At 53.2% G+C, this 23638-nt stretch overlaps 9 protein-coding genes across 9 annotated transcripts; 4 read left to right on the forward strand and 5 right to left on the reverse strand.

Moving 5' to 3' along the window:
* Positions 1-2212: 2212 nt before the first annotated feature.
* On the forward strand, positions 2213-3083 carry PG998_009578 (mediator complex- subunit Med18; the record flags this gene model as incomplete). The annotated part of the gene is made up of 3 exons (XM_066876394.1): positions 2213-2682; positions 2740-2858; positions 2896-3083. The coding sequence occupies 3 exons, from the start codon at positions 2213-2215 to the stop codon at positions 3081-3083; spliced, it is 777 nt and encodes a 258-aa protein (XP_066728550.1).
* A 467-nt stretch (positions 3084-3550) lies between these two features.
* Positions 3551-4848, reverse strand: PG998_009579 (uncharacterized protein; the record flags this gene model as incomplete). The annotated part of the gene is made up of 5 exons (XM_066876395.1): positions 3551-3900; positions 3972-4174; positions 4245-4412; positions 4485-4581; positions 4641-4848. 5 exons carry the CDS (start codon positions 4846-4848, stop codon positions 3551-3553), a joined length of 1026 nt encoding a protein of 341 aa, XP_066728551.1.
* A 1504-nt stretch (positions 4849-6352) lies between these two features.
* Positions 6353-7954, forward strand: PG998_009580 (uncharacterized protein; the record flags this gene model as incomplete). The annotated part of the gene is made up of 5 exons (XM_066876396.1): positions 6353-6464; positions 6539-6717; positions 6782-7574; positions 7643-7705; positions 7767-7954. The coding sequence occupies 5 exons, from the start codon at positions 6353-6355 to the stop codon at positions 7952-7954; spliced, it is 1335 nt and encodes a 444-aa protein (XP_066728552.1).
* A 1069-nt stretch (positions 7955-9023) lies between these two features.
* On the reverse strand, positions 9024-9599 carry PG998_009581 (ribosomal protein YMR-31- mitochondrial; the record flags this gene model as incomplete). The annotated part of the gene is made up of 2 exons (XM_066876397.1): positions 9024-9337; positions 9512-9599. 2 exons carry the CDS (start codon positions 9597-9599, stop codon positions 9024-9026), a joined length of 402 nt encoding a protein of 133 aa, XP_066728553.1.
* Positions 9600-13796: 4197 nt separating this feature from the next.
* Positions 13797-15468, reverse strand: PG998_009582 (amino acid/polyamine transporter I; the record flags this gene model as incomplete). The annotated part of the gene is made up of 2 exons (XM_066876398.1): positions 13797-14063; positions 14131-15468. The coding sequence occupies 2 exons, from the start codon at positions 15466-15468 to the stop codon at positions 13797-13799; spliced, it is 1605 nt and encodes a 534-aa protein (XP_066728554.1).
* An 838-nt stretch (positions 15469-16306) lies between these two features.
* On the forward strand, positions 16307-16832 carry PG998_009583 (uncharacterized protein; the record flags this gene model as incomplete). Its single annotated transcript, XM_066876399.1, has 2 exons — positions 16307-16453; positions 16479-16832. The coding sequence occupies 2 exons, from the start codon at positions 16307-16309 to the stop codon at positions 16830-16832; spliced, it is 501 nt and encodes a 166-aa protein (XP_066728555.1).
* Positions 16833-17826: 994 nt separating this feature from the next.
* On the forward strand, positions 17827-19174 carry PG998_009584 (uncharacterized protein; the record flags this gene model as incomplete). The annotated part of the gene is made up of 3 exons (XM_066876400.1): positions 17827-17931; positions 18012-18119; positions 18197-19174. 3 exons carry the CDS (start codon positions 17827-17829, stop codon positions 19172-19174), a joined length of 1191 nt encoding a protein of 396 aa, XP_066728556.1.
* Positions 19175-19393: 219 nt separating this feature from the next.
* PG998_009585 (cytochrome c-type heme lyase) lies at positions 19394-20562 on the reverse strand (the record flags this gene model as incomplete). The annotated part of the gene is made up of 2 exons (XM_066876401.1): positions 19394-19667; positions 19793-20562. The coding sequence occupies 2 exons, from the start codon at positions 20560-20562 to the stop codon at positions 19394-19396; spliced, it is 1044 nt and encodes a 347-aa protein (XP_066728557.1).
* A 661-nt stretch (positions 20563-21223) lies between these two features.
* Positions 21224-22402, reverse strand: PG998_009586 (Diphosphomevalonate decarboxylase; the record flags this gene model as incomplete). Its single annotated transcript, XM_066876402.1, has 1 exon — positions 21224-22402. One exon carries the CDS (start codon positions 22400-22402, stop codon positions 21224-21226), a length of 1179 nt encoding a protein of 392 aa, XP_066728558.1.
* Between the last annotated feature and the right edge of the window lie 1236 nt (positions 22403-23638).

Genomic DNA, 23638 nt, shown 5'->3' on the forward strand with positions numbered 1-23638 from the left:
GCGCATGGCCAGTATCCTAGTTACGCCCCTTCCTGTTCGGCGACATGCAGTGAAAAGGGCAACTTGATGCGCTTCTGTGTATTTGTTTCCGACTGAAATTGCTCACTGGCTCACCGACTACATTCGACTTGATAAGTAACACACGAAATTATCCTTTTTGTGCTTCTAGAAATCGGCTTACTCAACAGCCCATCGAAACAGTTGGAGATGCGTACAGAGTCGTGATATAGAGCACTTGAGCCACGGCACTCCATTGCAAGGCTAAAACGTTGCAGCCGTTGTAGCCTCTCAGCATGCCAACATTCCTTCGGGCTTACAGCCTAGTTCCTTCCGTAATCTTTCCCACCTCCCGTACACGATCTATATTAATAACCGGGATCCCGCTCCTTCCTTGTGCTTGCTTCGCTGTACAAAACGTGCACCTTCCGAAAGAGGGCAGCTGACAACTGGTTGTTATTCCCACCTCCACTGTCAAGGGGTAGGGTAGACCTAGCGCCGGGGGAAGGAAGGGAAGATAAATACGTCTTAGCCTGCGGCACAGCAACGTGTCGCCGATCTCACTCCAAGCGGATTTGCAGCACGGTCTGTCGTGGAGAAGACCCATTCGCGTGGGAACTCCCTTGGCATACGACTGCAGTGTATTATTACTTTCTAGGGATGCATGTGAACGTGGGTTGGTGATAGTCGAACCGAACGCGAAGACCCCAAAGCTTTACTGAGAGCATATCCGTGGATGGACATTGGTTTCGTTGTAGGTGAGCCTCAAGCAGGAAGCCGAATGGACAGGGTTGAGCGTCGAAGTATCTCAGCTGTTTGTGCATATCCAGCTTCCATGACCACCAAACTGTGAGCCGTATTCGGTAGGCATTGTGTACGGTGCAAAACGCGACTTGGACCATGAAATCCTCGAGCCCAAAGCTTTTTGTCAAGGTAGTTTGCATATTGGTTAACAGAAAGAAGCTGATTTAACACGCCATCTAGCTGATTCTATGCTTCTGTGAGGGTTTTCTCCTAACACCGTAAAGATATGTTAATCCAACATGCCCCCATCCCATGGCTCGTGGCAGCCTAGCCCAGTCCACTTGGAGCACGCCATGAGAAGACGTGGTATCAAGTGGTAAGTATCATTCGCTCTATGCGATGATTACTGTTGTACTGCTGCCTGCCATTTCTTCACCAGCTTGATTAGTCGAAAATATGGCCGAGCACTGAGGGGCCAGACCTTGAGGTAATGGGTTGAGTGCTGCAGTGTACTTTTGCACAAGCTGTGGAACAGGGCGCTGAGCAGTCGGATCTGCACCGATCCTGCGGGGGCTGTGACCATGAACCGGCTGCTCACAAGAAGTTCTTCCGGTCTACAGTGTACCCAGATGTCCTAGATCCACCGGTCGTATGGCCGGAGAAACAAACCAGCCGGTGATAGGCCATCTCATGGCTCGGCAACCTATCGGGCCCGGCTACCTCAGGCGGCGGTGTATACAACAGCAATACATCTTAACCCGGGCCGCAGCCATGCATTGTGTAGTGGGAAGGACAAAAAGACATTGCAGACTGCTTAGTCTGATAACGGCTACTGTGGGTAGCAACCAGTCCGATCCACCCCTAGAGATCTGGGCACGGGATGGCAGGCTCGAGCGATGTCATCTCTACGACCCATGACAAGGCATGGCAAGTCTTGAAGGCATGAGGCACATGCGGCCCCGGGCCTCCCAAGTTGCTATCTTGCTTGGGGATATCCGGCGTCACGTTCTCCAGATGCAGAGGGCATTGCACTGTACGGGACGTGTCAGAACGGCGAGTTACAGATACGCCGGCCGGCGTATCGTCGCGGAAACGCAAGAATGGCTGTTGGCCGTTGCTGAGGGGAATGGTCTAGGCATTTTCGGTTCCATGTCGAGCTGTCGACTTGACAGAAACGAAACCTTATACAATAGCCAAACCCCCAACAGATACGCACGCGAATAAGAGCCATTGTACCTGATGACCTCGAATGGACTCGAATGGACTCGAATGGACTCGAATGGACTGGAATGACCTGATGGCAGCTTCCTGGATATTCCTGAATCAAGAAGCCTGCCTCACTCCTTCTCTTGTTGACCCGACTCTGTTGTTGAAAAGGACCGTGCGCACAATCCAATGGTGGTGGGTGGCTTCTGCGCGAGTGCCACCACCAATCAAAGAACCTCAAGATTATTGATCACTCACATCCATCATGTACGAACTGAGCTTCAACGGGACCATCTTCAAGGCCGACATCGACAACGCCCGCGCCGTTCTGGGCGGCATCTGCTGGTCGACTGGCCTGCACACGGTCAAGAGGGTTCTGACATACGCCGGGCCGCCGCAGCCGCACCCCAGAGGCCTTCCCAGGCTGGAGCACGTGACGCAGATATCGCCCACCAACAACCCGCAGCAACCACCGTCGCGTCCGCATCCGGCCTGGGGCGCTCTGAGCAAGGAGCTCTCGCGCTCCTCGTACTACGTGCGCCTGGCATACCTCGTCTCACCCGAGAAAAGTTTTGGGGCCGCGGCTGGCGACGTGGATCTCAATAAGGAAGCAGGCACTCTGCAATGGCTCGACTTCCCGGATCCGCCCAAGGGCCAGCCCTTTACGCAGCGGCGGAAGATGGAGATCCCAGGCCAGGGAAACTTGCCCATGGTCATGGTGGACAACAAATACGCGTAAGATCCCCCCTTCCCAGGTTATAACTACGATGCTGACATGTCGTTGGATGGTAGTTTTGAATACGAGACTATCGAGGAGACCTGGTCCTACGTCAAGGATGGGGATTTCGGAAATCGCTTTCACACGCCACCTCACATTACCACCAACAGACGCGGAGCCACCCACTCAAGCGGTGCGGTTACCTCCGTGGTCAGATCTGGTACCATTAGATCCCTCGGAGAAATGGCTGGTGTCCATCAGGTCTTTCGCATGGGAAGAAAGCAATCCAGAGGAGATCAAGAAGGCCACCAGCCAGATCCTAGAGGAGAAGACATTCTTCGATGGACTTTTCACCTTCGAGCCCGTGGACAGAAAGGATTTGGATACAAGGGTACCACCACCAGGCAGGGCTATGTGATGATAAACCCACCCATCCTAAGTATGAGGCCGGGTCAATAGCAAAATCGTGTCTAGAAGTCGTCTAAAGAAGCAGGGTATAAGCTTCTTACAGTGGTGGAGAGTTGGACACCATAAGGGAAGAGGAGTGATATCGTTATCACATTCGAAAGGGTTCTGCAGAATACTTTACCCAATACAACTACGTTTCTGGGGTTCACAGCTGTCATTGATGACAGACATGGGGTTGAACTAGGCACTCGAACGTTTAATCAGAACTCCATTGCGATGGTTTTAGAAATACTGTTCCCAGATGTCAATGCCTCCTCGGACCTTGAGCCTGGTCAGGGGGAAATATCATGGGAAACAAATATCTAATATACGTCCTGTATTGGCCGTTTCTCCATACCAGAGTACATGCATAAAGCATGTAGATCACCTGATGTCTCTTGACGTCTCAACGTTCATTTTGAGGGCTAAAGAGAAGCCTTAAGTGCACTGGTCTTTGGTGGAACCACCAGCCGCGACCACAGCGTCGCCAATGCATCCATTGACAGTAGAATTTCCAGTGACATCTCCAGTCGCATTCCAGTCGTAGGTGCCGTTGACCGGAGTCCACGTGAAGACCCAGGAAGTCAGGCTGCCGCAGGTCATGAGGGCACCCTGGAGTTTCTCTCCGTTTCCGCCGAGTTGGTCGTCACTGAATCCCTTGCCGTTGATCTCGAAGCTTGCTGTCTCAGTACCGTCGGCGTTGTTGGAGAGGGTCGAGCTGCAGCTGTCTTCAACCCAACTCTGCATCACTGTGGCAAGTGCTCCACGGTCCAGTTGAACTCCGGGCACTGCATCACACAATTAGTAATGGTCTATCTCCTGACCATGGACTCTGGGACAGATAGACGGAAAAACGTACTGTTGTAGACGGGGTCTTGGAACTCGGGGCCCAGAGGCTGGCGTGTCAAGCAGTCGGTGTAAACGAAGATAATGACGCCATCAGGATCGCCATTAGAATCTAACCAGATACCAGGGGCACAGTAGTTGTCGGTGTTGATGACGTGAGGAGCGCACGTCCAAACGCCGTCTTCCCACATAGGTATGGATTGAGACAGAACACCACTAAACAGACGAAGAGAACGTCAGCATCTCGCATCCTGCTCTAAAGGCCATGGGACGATTTGGGACTTACCAGACAGTCTTGCGGACGGGGACGAAGGTGAAATAACCACACTGGTTTGGCTCGGGGTCAAAGGACCACGAACGACCCTTGCTTGTACCGTAGCTCTGACTGTAGCTTCCACTGGCACCCAGCTTGACAGCCTTGCCAACCTTTGGGCTCATACTGAAACTCCAGGACCTTTCATATAACATGTTAGCAACGCGGGAATATCGCCTGTGCCTGTACTAGGCAAACTTTAGAATTACGTACCAGCTGGTCGAGGTACCCTCGGAGAGGCTGCACTTGACGGGCCAGTGACACTCGGAGCGGGGAAAAGGCACCTCAGTAGCATAGTCGAAGGTGGTGTCTTGAAGCTAGTCAGTATGAACGTCCAATACCGGGCTTGGAGAAACGGGGAATACATACTAACTTGACAGTAAGTGATGCAATCATAGGCATAGTTGCCCCAGTTCGAGCAGGAACCATCAGGATTGAGGGGGAACGGAGGGGGGCAGTCCGCGGACGTGTACTCGTGGTAGAGGACCGGTGCAGCGTCGACACCGTCGCAAGGGTTAGCAGCGCCCAGCTGGGCCAGAGCCAGGAAGAAGAGCATGGCAATGTTGAACAGCTCCATCTTGGCTGGTGGCGGATCGGATCGAAGTGAGCAACAGCAAGGCAGCACACGTGAAGAAGCAGGCTTGATTATTTCACTCCAGCGTTGTCTTGCAAAGGCAAGACAAAGTGAAAGAGAAGTAACTAGCAAACGAGCGGAAGATGTAAGTCAAAGGGTTGACAAGTTGACTTGGAGTGAAGTGCGAAGGAAGGACAGAAGTTGGCTCATCAACAGGTTGAAGGAGTGAGGGCGAGGGTGGGTGAACAGGAAAGGAAGAAGAAACCTGAATAATTCCGGAAGAGCATTTTGTTAAATAGTATGTAGCTTCCTGTGAATGGATGGGGAAGGCACCTGTTGAATTCAATGGCATTGCATTCAACAGCGTTTGTTAGCTGGGCATCATCACCCCGTCTTGACCCCTTTATCACATTCACTACCACACGAACTTATTGTTACTGCTATGGACAAACTGGTTGCGTGGACAAACCAAAAAGCTACAAGTCCCCATCCCAATGACAAGAACTCCAAGTCGTAGAATGTCAGAACAGTCCCACTCGAAAGTGTTGCCATAGAGTGATCAAGGAGCCTTTACTGAACCCTTGTCTGCATTCAAGATATCGGTTTAGACATGAAGCTGGGTGCCTGTGGCACTCCCACATCCCGGCTACTTAGATCAAGACATCCACGATATAATCACCAACAAGTGAACACGAGCATTCTGGATCTACTAGGGTGTCAGCAAGATGGTATGCAATGGTGTGTACAAGTACAAGAAGAAACGCGATATTGCATACACTTGGGGGGAAAGCTTAGTGGCACGATGTTCGCCAAGCCTTAGGCATTCAATATTTCAACAATGATAGGGGCGTGGTTTGGGTATGCTTGCTTGCATCTCTAGCAGACCAACAGGCCATGGGCTCTCTAAACATGTCGACGGCGGTATCCAGCTGATTTCCAAAGAAAGGCTTGGAAGATGGTATAAGCGAAGTTAAGACACAACCATATAGGGGTATCGTGCCCACCGAGCTCGGCGTAGAACTTGGAACTTGTAACTTGTCGACATCCCATGCTGGCTGGGATCAATTAGTATACTGCTGGCTCTTGATGACTCGATGGGGAGATCCCTTCATCAGCATGCATCGTGACGTCTAGCTAAAGAAGGAAAGCCAGGACATAAGTTGCAAGCAAGCAAGCAAGCAAGAGTTGAAAGGACGGCGCAAATGCAGCTAGCACGAATGCCCCGGAACTTAGGAGGAGCTCCTCCCCACTCACTGAAAGGTACCGGGTACCCCCACGCACCACGCCTGCCCCACGACGCGTTCCTGTATCGCGGTTACCATCAATTAGGTAAAGTAGGTCTAAATGACCTTTCTTTGTCTTGGCGCCTTCTTCGAGCCTTCTTCGAGCCTTCTTCGAGCCTTCAATCCCCCCTCCAATGATACCCTACCGCCTACCTCGCCGTGCCATTCAAATCATTTTGCGCCCAATCCGGTACATATCACAGTCACGAGCGAGAGCCCTCGTCATGGCGTTGGAGAAGGATTCCAGCCCTGCGTCGTCCAGCAACACGAAGCGGAAAGCCGCCCAGCCCATATCCCCACCAACCGTCAAGCGCAAGGCCCAGAGCAGCATCTCGAGCAAGTATTGCCCCCTTATGCCCAGGATCCGATCACTACGAATATTGCTATCCTGACTGATCGATCGTTGCCAGAAACCGCCGTAAACAACTTCTTCAAGCCTAGCTCGCAGAAGCCCAAGGAACGGACGTCTTGGTCTGAACGCGCACCGAGTGACGATACCCCTGCCACTCTACTGGTTGGTCGCCATGAGCCCGAACACATCGACGGGGCGGACCGGCAGAAAAGGACGAAGATCGCCGCTTTCGATTTGGTGAGCTTCTGCCCCCATAAGAACTATACCTTTGGTCCCCGCTTACGGTCGGCTCGTCATGCAGGACTCGACTCTGATCACCACGGCGTCCGGCAAGAAATTCGGAGGTGACCCGAACGATTGGAAGTGGTGGGACGCCACGGTGCCCACCAAATTGAGACAAATGTATGCGGAAGAGGGCTACCGCGTCATAATCCTAAGTAATCAGGCCGGTCTTACATTACATCGTGACCCCAAGGCAAAGGGCCCCAAGAACCTGGGCAAGGATCGTGTTGGGGACTTCAAGCAAAAATGCAACGCCGTGTTAGCGCAGCTGGATATACCCACTTCGGTATATGCTGCTACAGGGCATGACATCTACCGCAAGCCTCGGACAGGCATGTGGAAAGAGCTGTGTGAAGACTATGATATCATGGAGGTTGAAATCGATTTGGAGAACAGTATGTTCGTGGGAGATGCCGGTGGCCGTACGGCTCAGCTCAAACAAAACGGTCCCAAAGCTGCAGCCGTCGCCAAGGACTTCAGCTGTTCGGACCGCAACTTTGCACACAATGTCGGGGTTACATATGCAACACCAGAAGAGTTCTTTCTTGGCGAGGAGCCGCGCGAGTTTCTGAGGGATTTCGATGTGGCACATCACTCCTACGGCGAGGATCATGACATCATCTTCGAAAAGAAGAACGATAAGGATATTGTCTTGTTTTGCGGTCCTCCAGGGGCTGGAAAGAGCACGTTCTTCTGGAAACATTTGAAACCCTTGGGCTATGAGCGCGTGAACCAGGACACGCTGAAGACTCGAGCTAAGTGCTTCAAAGCTGCAGCGGATCATTTAGGAGAAGGGAATTCGGTAGCTATCGGTAAGACAACCCCTGTCCCCCATTGTGAATTGCCACAGCCGTATTTTGTTCTGATACGTTGCTCGCAGATAATACCAATGCGGACACCGATGGACGCGCTGAATGGGTCGAGTTCGCCAAGAAAACACAAGGTGCCCATACGCTGCGTATGGTTCAAGACGCCCTTGGAGCTCTGTCAACACAACGATGTAGTACGGTCTCTCAACAAGCCCATGAATCCCGAAGCCCGCGAAGCGCTGCCCAAGATTGCGTTCAATGGCTTTGCGTCGCGCTTCAAGGAACCCAAGACTAAGGAGGGCTTCGAGGATGTTTTCGCGGTCGAGTTCAAATTCCGCGGCACCAAAGAAGAGTACGCCATATGGGGTCGGTACTGGACATAAGGATGAAGTGCGATTTAACGAAAGACGGCAAAGCGCGGGCCTGTTTTTGGTCGCCGGAAGCGATAAGAGTTTGGCTGCCTACGAGCTCGTTGTATGTCATATTACGATGACTGGCCTCGAACGGGTTCGCCAAGGTTTCTGCGATCTCCTTTGCTGTACTACTATGATAGATGATGAACAAGAGTAAAAAATATATTCGCCGCATAGTCACTGAGCCTTTGAATGAGACTTATTCGCTTCGTGGCCACGTACCGCAAATCCAAGGTGCCTTTTAGCGATTAGTTAGCGTAATATTGGTCATCATGATGCGATTCTACAGCTGGCCTCCTCACGGCTTGTACAATACAAATACAGCCTACCACTCAATCAAGACGAACGTACTGAGAGAGCTCACGCGTACTCCTGAGTCTAATTGGGTAATCTGATACCAGTGTTGCGGAATTATAAGGCAAATGCCACATCAAAGAGATGAGGCAGCAAGATGAATAGACTAGAGGGTTGCCATGGGTATTATCTATGGAATGGGGTCTCCCAATCTACCAGCTTTGCCCAAGTGGCATATCGTACATTTGGGGTGCTATAAGAAGGGGAAGGTAGGTCGAGGAGGAGAGGGGCCAGCACCAACACCACCGCCCTCATCGCGTTCCTTGGCGCGGGGTATTGGGGCGTAATGTGCTGTGCTGTGCTATGATATGCTTCGTGTTTGAAAGCAATACCTAATGCCGTCTGGCATTGGCGAACAAATACAAATCCAGACGCCGCAAAAACAAGTGCTGTGAACTTTTCCTTCCGGCATCTGTCTCCTCGACGTTGACTGCCCTGTCGAAGACCATTGGAAAAAAGGGTAGGAGTGTCGATATGCCTCCGCCCTGGTTCAAGGTCGGGTGAGTGAATCACCCATGACTTCATTCTGGCCTCAGCGTCGTTGTTTCCCCATTCGTGACCTCATCTCCTACGTTCATTGACTTCCGATCATACATCCCTCGTGTCGATATTTCCCCCCGTTTTCATTGCTTACATTAGTGATGCTGGAACAACACTACGCACACCATGACGGCATGCCGACCCCTCAACCGAACAGAGCAGCACCGCCGCTCTCGACGGCCTCGATCTCGGCCATGTCGATGGGGGCGCGCTGGAAGCGAGCAGGCAGCTGGCTGCGGTCGAAGAAGGTGCCCTTGGGGGCCTCGACGGAGCCGAGAGTGGCGCCCGAGGCACCGCCAATACCGGACTGGGCGCCAATCGTCTTGCGCAGGGGGCCGTGCTGCTGGACATTGTTGCGGTAGTTGCTGAAGCTGGTATGGGAGTTGCCCTGGCCGAAGTTGGCGGGGAGCGAGCCAGTGGGAGAAGCCGGGTGAGGCTGGGGGCTGTGGTCGATGTTGGCTGGGGGAGAGAGAGAGCAATATTAGCAACGAGCGTAGACGAGCATGATGCAGCAAGAGAAAGCAAGAGACCATCGCTCGCGCGAGCAGAATGGCCGTCGCGAGGACAGGCAAGACTGGCCAAGCATGTATGCCATGTTGCACAATGAGGTAATAAGCAGAGGTCGCTACGTACCAGGTGCAGAGTGACGGCCGACGAATCGGATCAGAGGGGTGCGCTCAGCAGCGTGAGCGGCTTGACGGAGAGCTCGGGTGGCATTCATTTTGAAGGCGGCTAGAGGCAGAAAGGGCGAGAATATTCAACGAGTTGCTTGCTGCAGACGACTGAAATCTTGCTGGGAGGAAATGCGACAATTTACTCTGGCAGACCAAGGACGGACAGCAAGCGACGTATTTTTCAGCGGGGCCTTTGGCGGTTTTAATGGCAGACAGGCAGGGCAGTTCGGCACGACTTTTTGCAAGGTTGGTATGGGTAATTGCGGGAGGGCTGCAAGGCCTAGCAGGGCAGCGTAAAGGATTCAATGTCGAGGCTCAGCTTGGTCTTTTTCTTTTTATAGCAAGAAGAGGGAATGTCGAAGAGGGGAGCGCTTCTGGGAAGAGTGCGTTACATATACATATTGTCTACGGCTTGGCCGTGGTGTCGTTGATTCACACCATGCCATTCAATGACAAACTCAATATCAACATGCACATGCTATGCAGCCGTTGCCGTCTTCGGACTTTCCACAGGGGGGCTGTCGGAGGCGTGGGAGGGGTGCAGATGGGGGTTCCCTGGTTGTGGTCGCTCATCCCACCACTGCCAGAGGGAAACCCGAAAGCTCGTCATACGATTCCTATCCGCTTATGGTACGGTTTGGCAGAATTTGTCGCCCGCTTACGGCTAACCACTTGCACCGTCATGAACTCCTGACCAATCGAAATTCAGTCTTGTTCACAAACAGAGCAATCATATATATTGACTGACTGGCTGTATTCCATATACGGGTGCCAGGGCCTCACCCGACTTAGTCCGAGGGGCAAAACAAAAGACTTTGGGGTGTCGCCAATGCATGCCCTTCCTGCATGTGCATGTCCTGTCGCACACTAGTAATACAACCTCGTCGAGATGAACGACTGATACAGTAGTACATAGTGTGGGGGATCTCGGTCGAGAGGCAGGCAGACGGCGGACAGGAGCATGTCAGGCAGTCAGCTCATTGCCAATCTGGGCCGCTATTGCTCCTCCCAAACGTCCTGCGGTTACCGTAGCGGCACCGGCGCGGGCTTAAGCTCCCTAAACCCACTGGCCTAGAATCGACAGGTGCATGATGGAGGTTGGGCCGCCCCCATCATTGGCCTGGGAGCACCGGAAGCAGAGTCGTGGTTGCGCCTAGCCCTGCTAGAATGTATGCAGCTGAGGTCCTAGTCTACCCCGACTTCTTTTTAGACTTTGTTGCCCCAACAGCGTCAGACCAGTCTCGTGGAAAAGGAATGAAACATGAAGTCTGGAGAGATTGATAAGCGAATGCGGGGAGGAGGAAAGTCGTGGTGCGTGTACTGCGTGGCCTCCTCTGGTCCTTGCTGCATCTCAGATCTACAGATTAACCTGCCGCCCAAGGAAATGAAGTCGTCCCTGCTCGCGGCTCGGATATTCTTGCCCAACCGGTTTTTACCTGCAAACCCGAGGGGACCGACTTCGGCTCGGCTCAGCCAGCCCAACTCGTGGGGTCAGCCGATGTTTCCTGCGAATTGCCTGACGCAATTTTTAACAGCAATTGGTAATTTGGCCTCGAAATTGATATAGATAACCTTATGCGGTGGAGAGACGCTTTGGGTTCTTGGAATGTGCTTTCATAGGGCAAAAGAGACTTGCGGTTGTTGTTCTTACGCAGGCGTCGTATGCGGTCTTGAACTGAAGTTTGTCAACCTTTGTTACCCTATTGGTAGTTGGCAGGTAGATGCTGCTCCTTTGCCCCTGCTGCCTGCCTCGTGAAGCAGAACTGCCGGATTTGGTCATGCTATGCTAAAATAGTTGCCGAACCCAATCCCATTCATCCCGCCCACAAGGTTTCTTGAACCGGATCTGGGGATGCTTCCCAAGGTTGACGTTCGGAGCCACCCGGGATATTTCGTAAGCTGTAGGTATGAATGGCTAAAGTTGCCGTTTCAACAACTGAGAGTTTGCTCTGTCTCACAACTGCCTTCTGTTGTACGAGACATGCAGTTCCGTTCACTCTGTTGTGGCATCTTGTCCAAGAAGCGGTGGAAATAGACACGACCCCTCGCTGTCCCCGGTTCTACCGAAATCGATCAGACCATCGGCATTTGTGTGCATAGGTAGGTGATCAATGCCAGCTACCGGCAGCGATTGACTGTCTGTTGTTCTGTCCTGAGATGCCCCCATCACGTCAGATCTTGCCTCCAGGTGCCGAGTGGTGGGAACAGATCTTTGGGAGTTGCTCGCAAGTTGGCTACTTGATTCCTCCGTGCTATGTCTGTTCCAGAGTCATATATGCATACCGTGTAAGGGATGGAGAGCGACCTTTCCATGGCCATCCCTCGAGGGGCCTGTGAGGGACATCTCATCAGCCCAATCGGATATTGATTCTTTTCACGTCCGTATTCAGTCTCCAGCCAGTTCGGATGCCCAGTACTGCCCCGTTCGCCTTTCATTTCCAGCTAGCCAACGTTTCCGAGTCTCGTTTCGCGTGAAGTCAAGTCTTTTTGGCTGTCCTAAGGCTGTGTGGCTAGCCGTGCGGAGGTGCTAGAAGTCGGTTCCCATCCAGGGCTAAGAAGAACCTAAACTCTAGGTCAAGCTTTGAATTGACTGGCTTTTTGCTATTCCCAGTGCCCATGTAACGCGTATCGTGTTTCTACGTCTCCAAGTCCATATTAGCAGACTGCTTGTATTCTTGCTTATGCTCACGTGAGCGAAGTGTCTGAGAGCTGATGAATCCACATGGACCGGACAATCACTAGGATCTAGGAACAAATAGCGAGTGCTTACAGTGCCCAGTTGAAAAGAGTAGCTATCATGATATTGTCCTTGCATAATTTTACACATGGCCACCTGGCTAATGAGTGGCATCAATCTACACAGAATACATCAATGCTGACGCAAGGTTTGGAAAATCAAGAGTCCATTTCATGTGTAAAGCACTCGCTGATGATGTCGTTGTGAGTTGCTTTCATTATCTCCATTTTCCAGAACATATAAAACGGCATAACGCATAATTTATCCGATCGTGTCGATGCTGTATTTCTCTTCACAGTCGGCCGTTATGTCGCGCTGCGCAGGCAGTGCATACCGAAGTCGTTTTATAGAAGGAGAGACTCTCTGTTGTCCGATGGTGGTTTGATCCAACTGGTTAATATTGAAAATTCGAGTGTGCAATTACGGGCGTCTGTTCAAGGCTAAGTGCCGGCGCCTCTGTGAAGAGTGTTTTATTTAACTGCAGTCTAAAATGAGCACAGCACTGCATATCGTCACTTGCCAATGCAAAAGAATCAGTATGGCGTCCCAAGAAGCCAATGACAGAACCAACTAGTCATGGGTGGTATATAAATACTTAGACACAGTCGTTGTCTTCATGATTTGAATTTACTCATAGCTTTTTTTCGTTGATGTGTGCTTGCCATAACGTGAAACAATGACTGGATCCTCAAGACGCGGCATTTTATAGTGATACCCTATAGCGAGAGGTACATCGTTATGAGGAGGGGTTTGTAACATCTCTTCGTCGTTCTACATAATATAATACCACCTACTACTCTTATAAGGGGAGCCGGGTTGGCATCGGGATTGATGTTGGTCATCCTGAATTGACGGTGCTGGTAGCTCTGAACTGGACCGTCTCCAATAGACAACGGCGGAAGTTAGCCCCTAAACGACACGAACAACAGCCACCTCTTTATGTTCCAGAGCCTCCTGTGTCAGGGCTTTGCGGCTGGCAAAAGTACGAGATGACTGTCCACCTAAGTAACACTCAACCAGCAAAGGTAAGGACATGAGAATGAAGGCGTATCCCGAAATGCCCAGCGGAGCTAGGGGACCGTAGCTCATGACAGCCGATATCATAAGATGAACAATTAGGAGAAGGAACGCATACGTAGACACACAGAAAGAAGCAAGTAATAATAGAGGCGTATATTGCGATTCACAAGCAGAATTGGCATTTACCGAATAAGTACACCTCCCCTGCGTAGCAAAGCTAGACCTCCGATTGTTTAGAAGATTCAGGGGCTATATGGCACCCTCAGGGGAACACGGTTTCCACACAATAGAGTGATTAATATTGAGCACAAGCAACACTGCGCTGCTACTGCGGCTTACTAATATGCATATCTGGGTTTGGTAGGCAAAGCAAACAGCGGCCTTTCAAGTTGACGAGATGTAACCACTTTTAGGCATTTACTTTTACTTCTGGAAATGTATATGCATCATATATTTACATATGTATGGTATTCCGCAGGTCCTGTTTTTAAATCTTCTTCTCGCCAGTGGGTTCCACATATGATTCCCGGGTCTGGACAGGTTCCATGCCCTCGACCTTACCATTCAGCAAGCCATCGACATCGACTTGGGGTCCTACGTAATGTTTCCTGCCATCGATGAACCAGGTTGTTACGGCGATCAGAATCATGACGCCAAACGCCGCGACAGCGTAGTTCATGTTGTCTGGAGTCACCGGGGTCTCGGGCGGGAACACGAATAGAACAGTGGTGAGGATAGTCCACGCAATGCCAACCTGATAATAAGCAATTAGTATCGGAATGCGAATTTATCAAGAAGGATGAGTTCAGAAAACAGCTTACCAGGTTGAGTATCCACCCGACAGGCTCTGACAACTTAAAGGCCCGGGTGGGAGGCAACATCTTGCGACCCCTGAGTACGTTGATGGTGGGTGGGATGGCGTACGTGACGCCGAGAGCCACGACCGAGGCGGCGGTGATGGCATTGAAGGTACTGGAAGAACCTAAGAAGACGCAGCCGAAGATGATGTCCCACGCCGCCGTCCACAACAGCGCGTTCAGAGGCACTTCCAGCTTGGGGTGAACTTTGGCGAAGACGTGGCTAAAGGGCAAACCCCTGTCACGAGCAAAGGCGTAGCTCATGCGACCACTTGTAGCCATAAGCGAGACACTGGTGAAGACCATGCAGATCAGAGGGAACATCAGCAGGCATGTGCTACCGGCCTGACTCTTAGTGGCATCCATGAAAATCTGAAGCAACGGGCCGGCGGCAGAGTCGATGACCTTATCGATGTCGTTGACGCAGAAGAGCAAGCAAGAGAGAAAGATCCAGCCGGTAAACATTCCGATGCCAATGGCGTACAGCATAATCCGAGGCCCCTGGATCTGAGGGTGAGGAATCTCCTCAATCATGTGGGCAACCCCGTCGAAGCCGGTCAAGGCGAAAGCTCCCTGCAAAAGACCCAAGAGCCAAGCAAGTCCGTCAGGCCAGCCCACGTTGTTGATAAAGCTGCCATAGACGAACTTGGCGCTTTGGTAGTTGGGAGAAGCACATGATAAGATAGTGATACTGATGATGACGAAACCTGAAACCGACCAGAAGAAGGCCGCCTTGGTGATCAGGGGCAGGAGCCTGGTGCCGAAGGCATTGATGACGAGCGCGATCAGGGTGAAGGCGATGTAGATGAGGAACTGGTGCCAGGCCTTCTCCTCGTAGTCGGGGTTCATCATGGAGATGATGTTGAGAATGAAGGTACTACCCAACAGGCCACCGGTGGCGGTTAGAGCGACCCAGCCGGATACGTTAATCCAGCCAGTGACGTAGCTGATGCCGCGGCTCCAGCGCTTCCAGGAGATAATGGCGACCCAGTGGTATTGGCCACCAGCCGTGGGGTAGGCCGACAGAAACTCGGCCAGCGAGGCGGCGAGGCACAGATTGCAGACGCCGGCGACCATCAGACCCCAGATGACGGCGCTGGGACCTCCGGACGGTAGGGCAAGGGCGATAGAAGCGGCCAAAGCCGTCCACGTGTTGAGAATGGCGAACGCGAGGCCAAGCATAGAGATCATGGAGAAGTTCCGCTTGAGCTCTTGCTTGTGGCCCATTTGCTCTAAGATGGTGGAATCATCGGTGGTGGCGCCGACGACGCCGTGGCCGGCTGAGGCTTGCGGGCCGTCCATGGCTGGGTGAGTGCCGGGAATGCGCTACCCCCGGACAGTAGTCTTTGTACAGATGAAGGTGATAGGGATATATAGAAAAGTATAATACAACCGGAAAGCAATCGGGCAAATTGAGTCGCTATGGCCAGGCCACAGACAGTGGAAGAAATAGAAGAGGAAGAAATGTGAAGGGTGATTGGTACAGCGACGGTGACGGCGGGCTCGAAATCCTTTTGAAAGCTCGTGGTCAGCCCAAAAGACGCTATCAGTCTGGCAGACGCTATCAGTCTGGCACCCAGTGCCCAGCTAGATAGCCTGCAGCCCAGCAACGTCCAGGTCCAGTTCTAGTGACTTAGGCCGTTCAGTAAGCATTTGGCTGGCATTATCTCGACTCGCCTCCCCGGCATGTTCAGTGGAGCCGGGCTGCTGCGCTAGGGTAGCGGTAGTGAGAGCTTGTCTGTCTTTAGCGCCCCCAGGAGTGGACACCCCAGCGTCATCTTGAGATCGGCCAATTTCACGGCTTTTCTTCCCCAGGTCTCCACGAAATCACAACATCCAGTGACTAATGGGATGTTGGAGATAAGAACATGGAGGCCCGTCAAACACGCCTCGCGCCCTTCTGCCACGCCTTATTGACAACACTCAGGCTGCGGCCCTGGCTTTTTGTGCATAAAGACCGTGTTCCGCGCCACTAGTAGCCCTTGAAAAGGATCAACAATCGGAACATGACCGACACCATCATGGACTACCGTGACTTCACCAAGCGTCTGGTTGTCCCCGCCGGATTTCAGCCACCCACTCGGCTTCGGCATGAGACCCTGGTGGCCACACCCTGAAGAGGGAACACGTCCGAGAGGACATGGCCGCCGTCAATTCCAGCCTCGACCTTATACGCCAAACGCGGGGCGGTTCCTGGCCCGAGGAGGAGCTGACCGAAGAGTTCAACCTGCTGGACCTGGCCTGGCACGAGCGCGAGTTCCGCGACCTCGACAGCTTTGCCTACGTCGTGCACGAAACTTCCAGCACCGCAGGCGCCCCCTGTTTACGTCGGCTGCTTCTACCTCTACCCCATGGGCTCCCGCACGCCGCTATTGACCAACGACCTCGTCGCCTACGATGTGGATGCCAGCTGGTGGGTTTCGGGCGACGCGTACGAGCATGGCCATTACGAGAGAGTATATCATGGCCTGGTCAGCTGGCTAGAGACGGCATTTCCCTTCTTCGCCAAGCCGTATTTCTCCAACAAGGAGATCCCCCCAATGATTAAAGCCAAGGAATTGCTAGGACGCTCCCGTCCAGAACCCGTCAAGCCGTGCACATCCCTCCCATCCGGCCCAGCCTGCCAGGGCTTCAGCTGTCGCATGGACATGCCCGAATTTGCATAGTCCATCCGAGAGCCGCAATCGGAGACTTGGCCCAATGGATAGCTAGGCTGCGGCACTCCACACACTAATGCTTCGGGGCCCTGGATTACTGCCTGGATCAGCATCACCTACGTGCTACCAGGGGAAATTGCTGATTGCTGCACGCTGCATACGTAGGGTTGGGGTATAAAACTTGGGTGGGGGGAGAGGAGAGTAGAGGTCCACCTGGAAAACGCATGGAGAAGCTCTGGGTTCCTGATAGTAATTCACCGAGCCTCTGTCCGCCAATACAGAAACGGCCCCAGGGAGGTTTCCAATGATAACTTATCAAGCTGTAAATAACACATAAGGCCAACAAACCACGTCATGTAATCCGTACACCTAAGCATCGCACGAGAGAGGGTTCGTGATTCGACTTTGTCATTTCGTTCCTGCTATTTCGCACATGGGAGGCCATTCTTCGCAAAGGCATTGCTAGCATCAGGGCAGAGTTATGCTTTTTGTACTACCATGGCATCATCGCGTCGACAGCGGCAGCAAGTTGATATGACTTCCTCGGCGGCAGACAATTTGAACCTGGCTAGGGCTTTGCAACGGCTCAACCGACCCCCTAAGAACATCTACGGTGATGCAATGTTTGTTGACTGGCAATGCTGTATTCACTCGGGGTATTTACGCCAACAGGTAATGAACGCATTGCATAGTCCAAAATCAGTCCACGTACGGAAGTTGCAAGTAAGAACAAAGCCAAAGCAGGAAGGTGGTCGAATGTTTTGATCGAGGAAGTCGTCAAATCGCACCTTCTTGAAGCTGTTTCGTTCACTTCCAATCAAGATGCCGATTTAGTGCCCCTCCTTCAGTAATCTGTCTCTGAGCCACAAGGCCAAACAAAGCCAAGCATCACTCACTTTTCATCAATTGATCTCACCTAAAGCACACCTTGCGTGTGCAAAACAACAAGCAGCAACATAACCCTACCAACCTACCAATAACGTTACCCCCTCACACCTCCGACATGGAGCGGCCCATTCCCAAGGTCGTCGGCGTTGTCGACGAGTCCGGCACTGTGGTCTGCGCCTACAGAAAGGACGAGAACAAGGACGGGTCTTGGCGAGCAGTTGTGAGTGTTTTCGAATTCCATCTTCCTTGCCTGAGTGAAGTGTTAAGTAATGGCAACTGACCAAGTACATGCTCTACTAGCCCCGAAAGATGACAGTGAGCAACTATGCAAAGGCTCTTCTCGATGTCTTCCTGCCTGCTGGTTACCCGCACAGCGTCACCCTGGACTACAAGCCATACCAGATCTATGTAAGTGAATAGAGACATCCACCCAAACAACCACTAACTTGTGCTTCAATTACTAATCTTATATTCACATTTCACAGGACTCCCTCCAGGCGTTTTCTAGCACGATTGCTGGAATGCTCTCGAACCGAGCTGTGCTACAGGGCATAGGGGTCGGCTCAGCTGGTTCATCAGCTACTGGCGCTGTTCTCCTATCCGTCCTCCAGGATGCTACCGGCCGAGTTTCCACTATCCTGTTTGCTCACCGCTTCGGCCAGGCCATCGAGCCCGAGTGCAAGTTCTACCGGTTTGCAGCGGATCTATTCAATGACACCGCCCTTCTCCTCGATGTTCTGACCCCTACCCTCCCCACATACCCCAAGATCGTAGCCCTGTGTGCCGCTGGCATCTTGAGATCTCTCTGCGGCGTGTCTGCTGGTGCCGCCAAGGCCAGCTTGAGCGCACATTTTGCCAAGAATGGCAACATCGCCGAGCTTAATGCCAAGGATAGTAGCCAGGAGACTGTCATCACACTCATGGGCATGCTGGCAGGAAGCTTGTTTGTCCGTGTTGTGGAAGGACGGCAAGCCGTTTGGTGCTGGATGTTCATCCTAGTTGGTACCCATCTCTGGACCAACTACCAAGCCGTCCGCTCCGTTCAGATGCGTACTCTCAACAGACAGCGCGCCGGCATCGTCGTTAACGAGTACCGCCAAACTGGCACCATCTTGCGTCCTGACCAGGTGGCACGGAGCGAGTTGATCCTCCTCTGGAAAGCCCCTGCTATCTGTTTCTGCCAAAAGTTTCCTCAGCAAATGCAGTTGACGACCAGCGACTTGGACTGTTTCCGCAATAAACATTATTTCATCACGACCCTCGGAATGAGCCCTGAGAAGAACATCATCCTGGGAGAAGGTGCCTCCCCTCGAGACGCGTTGAGAGCATACATGGAAGCTTTGGCCGATGGAGACGATAAGTTGGACGAAGACCAGTTCTGGAAGGCTTTGTCGAGCGCCGGATGGGATCTCGATGCTGGTGCTGTAGAGACTGGCTCAGCTATGCGCCTGGTCATGGATTAAAAATCGGATGTCCGACACAGGGATACTGGGGGAACTGGAGGAAACGTGATTGATTTGAGATGTTGTATCATGATACCCAAAAGCGCGAGATTCCGATCGCCTTCCCTTCTGCAATGCAAAATTCTTGGCCAATGCCTGAATATGTCTACACTTTTTAAAGCTGTTTTACAAGTGATCGCACACCAACAATCTGACGTCCAATGTGGGATATTTTTCTTTTTACATGATGCCCAACCCGCGCATAGCTCGCATTTTGATTCCGTCCCAACTGTTCAGCTTCGGCCGGACATCCAGGTAGAACGATAGCTTGCTGTCGCCGCCAGGGCGGCCGGCATAGAAGTCGATCACGTACTCGATCTCTTTGCCACATCGGTCTACGACCCAATCGTGCCGGTCGAACGGCGACTGATAGCCGAGCAGCGTGTTAAAGCGAGCTTTGGGCGACAACTTGGTGCTCAGGCCGGAAAAGGAGTGTAACCGCGGTCCGCCACAGCTAAACAGTATCACATATTAGCAAACTACCGGTTAAGATTATCGACAGACGTATGTAGGTGGGTCTTTCTCTCGTGCTTCTCATGGTGCGACATGGGAGACCGATCCCCATCTCTGCTTGCTTACCTAGTCCCTTCGACCCAGGGCCCCTCCCACTTCTTGATCTCGGCCCAGGCCCGCTCGTTGACGGCGTTGTGAATCGGCACCACGGTGCGCATGTCGGCCGACTGCGGATCGTGCCCCTTGCGCTTCATGGCCTCGAAGAACATCTTTTCTGAGGGGTATACCCAATTGCCGGTCGCGGCGTCGGCGCCCGTCTCTTGTTCTTGGTTCGCGGGCCGCGAGGAGGCCGCGCTGCCGTGGCTCGTCGCTGCGCCATTGTCAGTGGCGGAAGGGGTACGACTCGGCATGGAAGAGGCGCGCGGGATTGTCGAGATTTCACGGCCCGTGTCAAGGACTCCACCGGTTTTCGGGGGTTGTGATTGTAGTTGCTGCTGCTGTTTTTGGGTGGCGGGGGAGGAGGAACCGAAGGATGGGAGCCAGCTTGTTATGGAACTGGACCATGAGGACGACTGTGTAGACTGTGACAGGGGTAGTTGTGTCGTAGAGGCCGAGGGCAGCGGGCGTGCCGAGGATGCTGGCGAGCCTGAATCTGCAGCAGAGTTGCGCGCATGCTCCAGCCAGGCTTCTCGTGCCTTGTGGTCGACAGGGCAGCTTTCGTCGGCGGCGGCGGCGGCGGGCACGGGTGGGTGATTCGGTGGCAGTTGCGATTGCGATTGTGAGTCGGATGCGGCGGCGGCGGCGCGGGCTTGCGACAGCCAGGCCTCGCGGCTTTTGTGATCAACCGGGCATGCCTCCGGAGTAGCGGCGGAAGAGGAGGTGGGCGATGATGACATGGCGCTGGTAGTTTCAGGTCCAGAGGCTTGGTTGTGGTTGTGCTCAGCCTTGCGCTGTAAAAAGGCTTGATCTAGAAGACCTTGCAGCATACTCGAGATAAGGGAAATCGATTGCCCTCAACCTTCTGCTCGTTCGTCACTACGTACTTGCTGCAATGGGTGGCCAGAGCCGGGGACGGGGCTAGGAGAATCATCGGGGCGCCGGCGTAAAACATCTTTTTACAGTGGACAGAAAAAGAGCGAGCAGGGGGGTCTTCGTCTGTCATCCGTTCTTGTCCAGTAAAAAGCAAAGACGGGGTGGCCCCGCTGGGTTAGGGTAGTTTCGTTTCCGTTCTTCTGCTGTCAGATGCCTAATGCCAGATTTTGGGCTGTATCCAATTAATGCATATATGTTGCTGGGCTATAGTGTTGTGCTATAAAGCTCTAGTAACGAGATAAGCCCCAGCGTAAACCCTGAGGGGCTGAGGTAAACTTATCTATCTGTCTGCGAGAGACTTTAGGGCATTTTATGATTTATCATTACATGTGTAATATGAGCTGCATGCAATTGATTTATCGTCATGTTGAAGTGTGCTCTTGACATGGTTCATTTATATTCGATCCCAGCTGGCCTATATGGCTCTCATCAGAACCGGCTACTCTGAACGAATAAGGGGCATGTTTATGCGCTGGTGGAAACAGGCTTGCCGTCTTCCGAGACCAAGTAAACATCGGTCTTCTGAGGGCCTTCGCCGACACCGGTCATGATGACCCTGCTGACACCTGACGTTATCGTGCTGGAAACGGCCTCATCGAACTGCACGTTGGACTTGAGTCCCTTGGCGCCGTCCTTCCACCCGTCGAGCTTCTCCAACAAGGGGTAGAAAGCGCCGAGGATCAGATCCTTGTTCTCCTCGAGGTAGTAGACGACGGCGTTCGGGCCGGCGTCGAAGGTGTAGGCGGCGACCGTCTTGCCCGCTGCGGCGTTGATGGCCTCGACGGCACGCACGGCGGCGCGCGAGACGTCGTTCATGTAGAAGATGGGCGGGTACGTGTCGGCGCAGGTGGCGTGGAACGAGTTGGAGTCGCGCATGGTGACCTCGGCGAAGGCGGCGAAGTCGCGGGCGGCCACGGCGTCCTCCATGCTCTTCATGTTGCGGGGCACGACGTCGGCGATGCGCTGCTGGAACAGGCCCGACGTGGCGACGGTCTGCTGCATGCCGCTGGTGGAGCTGACGCCCTTCTTGGCGGCCGAAGCGACGAGGATCAGGGCGCGCATCTCGGGCCAGTGCGACGCGGGCGCCACCTCGACGGCCTGCGAGTCAAGCCCGTCGGCCTGCGAGCCCATCTGCCACGCCACGTACCCGCCGAACAGGCTGCGGCAGGCCGAGCCGCTGCCCTGGCGCGCGATGAGCGACAGCTCGGTCGGCGACGAGGGGAGCTCGTACAGGTCGGCGATGGCGCGGACGAGGGCGGCGAAGCCGGCGGCGGACGAGGCCAGGCCGGCGGCGGTCGGGAAGTTGTTCTCGGAGACGAGGAGGAGGCGCATGGCGGCGAGCTTGGGCAGGGACGCGTCCTTGGACTCGAGGGCGGCGCGGCGGTCGCGCAGCTCGCGCAGGCAGGCCTGGGTGCGGGCGCCGCCGAGGTCGGAGGGCTCGCCGTTCAGGAGGAGCACATCCTCCTGGAAGGCGGTCGAGCACGAGGCCGTGGTCAGGGTGCGCAGGTCGGCCTGCGACAGGGTGACGGAGAGGGACGAGTTGGTGGGGAGGTTCAGCTTGGCGTCTCGCTTGCCCCAGTACTTGACCACGGCAATGTTGACGGGCGCCGTGGTGCTGGCGCGGTAGACCTTGGTATCAGCCATGTTATGTTGGATCAATTGTGTCGAAGGGTGAAAATCGAATCGAAAGGAGGGGGGTATCTCAGCTTAATTAACTCAAGAATCCCAAAGAAAAGCACGGGAAAAGGGGGGTTCAAGTAGGAGAGGGGCTTTATGGTAGGACGACCCCGACTCACGATGTTTTGGTGAGAGCGGTCAAATCAATAGTGGTGGGGTTGGGGGCCCATGGTGGGGTAATCCCCCTCTGGAATCAATTCAGCTCTATATTTTCCCATATTTTCCAGGGGACTTGTGCCTGTTTAGGCCTTAGGCTGTCGTGGCACGACGACTGCATGTGTTCGCTTATTGGCTGCTTTTCCATTTACACAACTCTTACCAGTTCACGCCTTGCGATAACACAAGTCAGGGATTGGCTGTGACGAACTTGTATTCGTAGATGTCTTGTTCAGGGTATTGACCAAAGATGCAAGTAGTGGTCCGCTCCTATTTCTCATATCCCATGTCCCATATTCTCATATTCCATATTTCCATATCCCGTATTCTCATATCCCCATATCCCCATATCCCCATATCCCATACCCTGAACGAACCATTCAAAGTAATGTAACATCTCCCGATGCTCCCAAATAAACGCCAGACCCCAGTAGTCAGCCAGTGCAAAACCCCCCAAAATAGCAAGCATGAAGCTCGTATCAATTCCAGATCCTTCCTCCGCCAAATTCCCCTTTCCTCCCCGTTCATCGAAAGAATGTCATTGCACCTTTCACTTGGCCACCTGTCTCGACAGGCCACTTGCTCGCCTTGTTCACCGACAAGCATGAGCGTCTTCGCTTGCCTATTGGGCTGTCGACTTTGTACTGTGTCTCACGTAGTCCTTTGAGGATGACACGGCACTCCTGTGCCAGAGACCCCTGCTTGGTTCGAGGGGCGGTGGTCATGGCATGGTCTGCTGTTGGGGACTGAAACTCCGTGATGTCAAATACATCCCGCAACCGGCCTCTGATGTCTTCCCTGACTGTCTCTATCGACCCAAAACTGCCGGTACTTCGAGATAAGCGATGCATGACGAGTTTTACGTTGGCCAGAATGATCGTCATGTTGATAGAGACACAATCCGGGACGGTGAACTCCTCCAAGAATTCGAGGGCCATGAACGTATTGACATCGCCCCTCATGTAGAATACTTCGTCAGGCAACCAGCTCATTTCTTGCAGATATGACTGGGCGCCCTTACAAGTGGCAGACTCGTAAGCGAAGCGT

The sequence above is a fragment of the Apiospora kogelbergensis genome (genome assembly GCF_038363985.1).
Source record: "Apiospora kogelbergensis strain CBS 113332 chromosome Unknown utg000006l_segment0_segment0, whole genome shotgun sequence".
NCBI classification, from domain to species: Eukaryota; Fungi; Ascomycota; class Sordariomycetes; order Amphisphaeriales; family Apiosporaceae; genus Apiospora; species Apiospora kogelbergensis.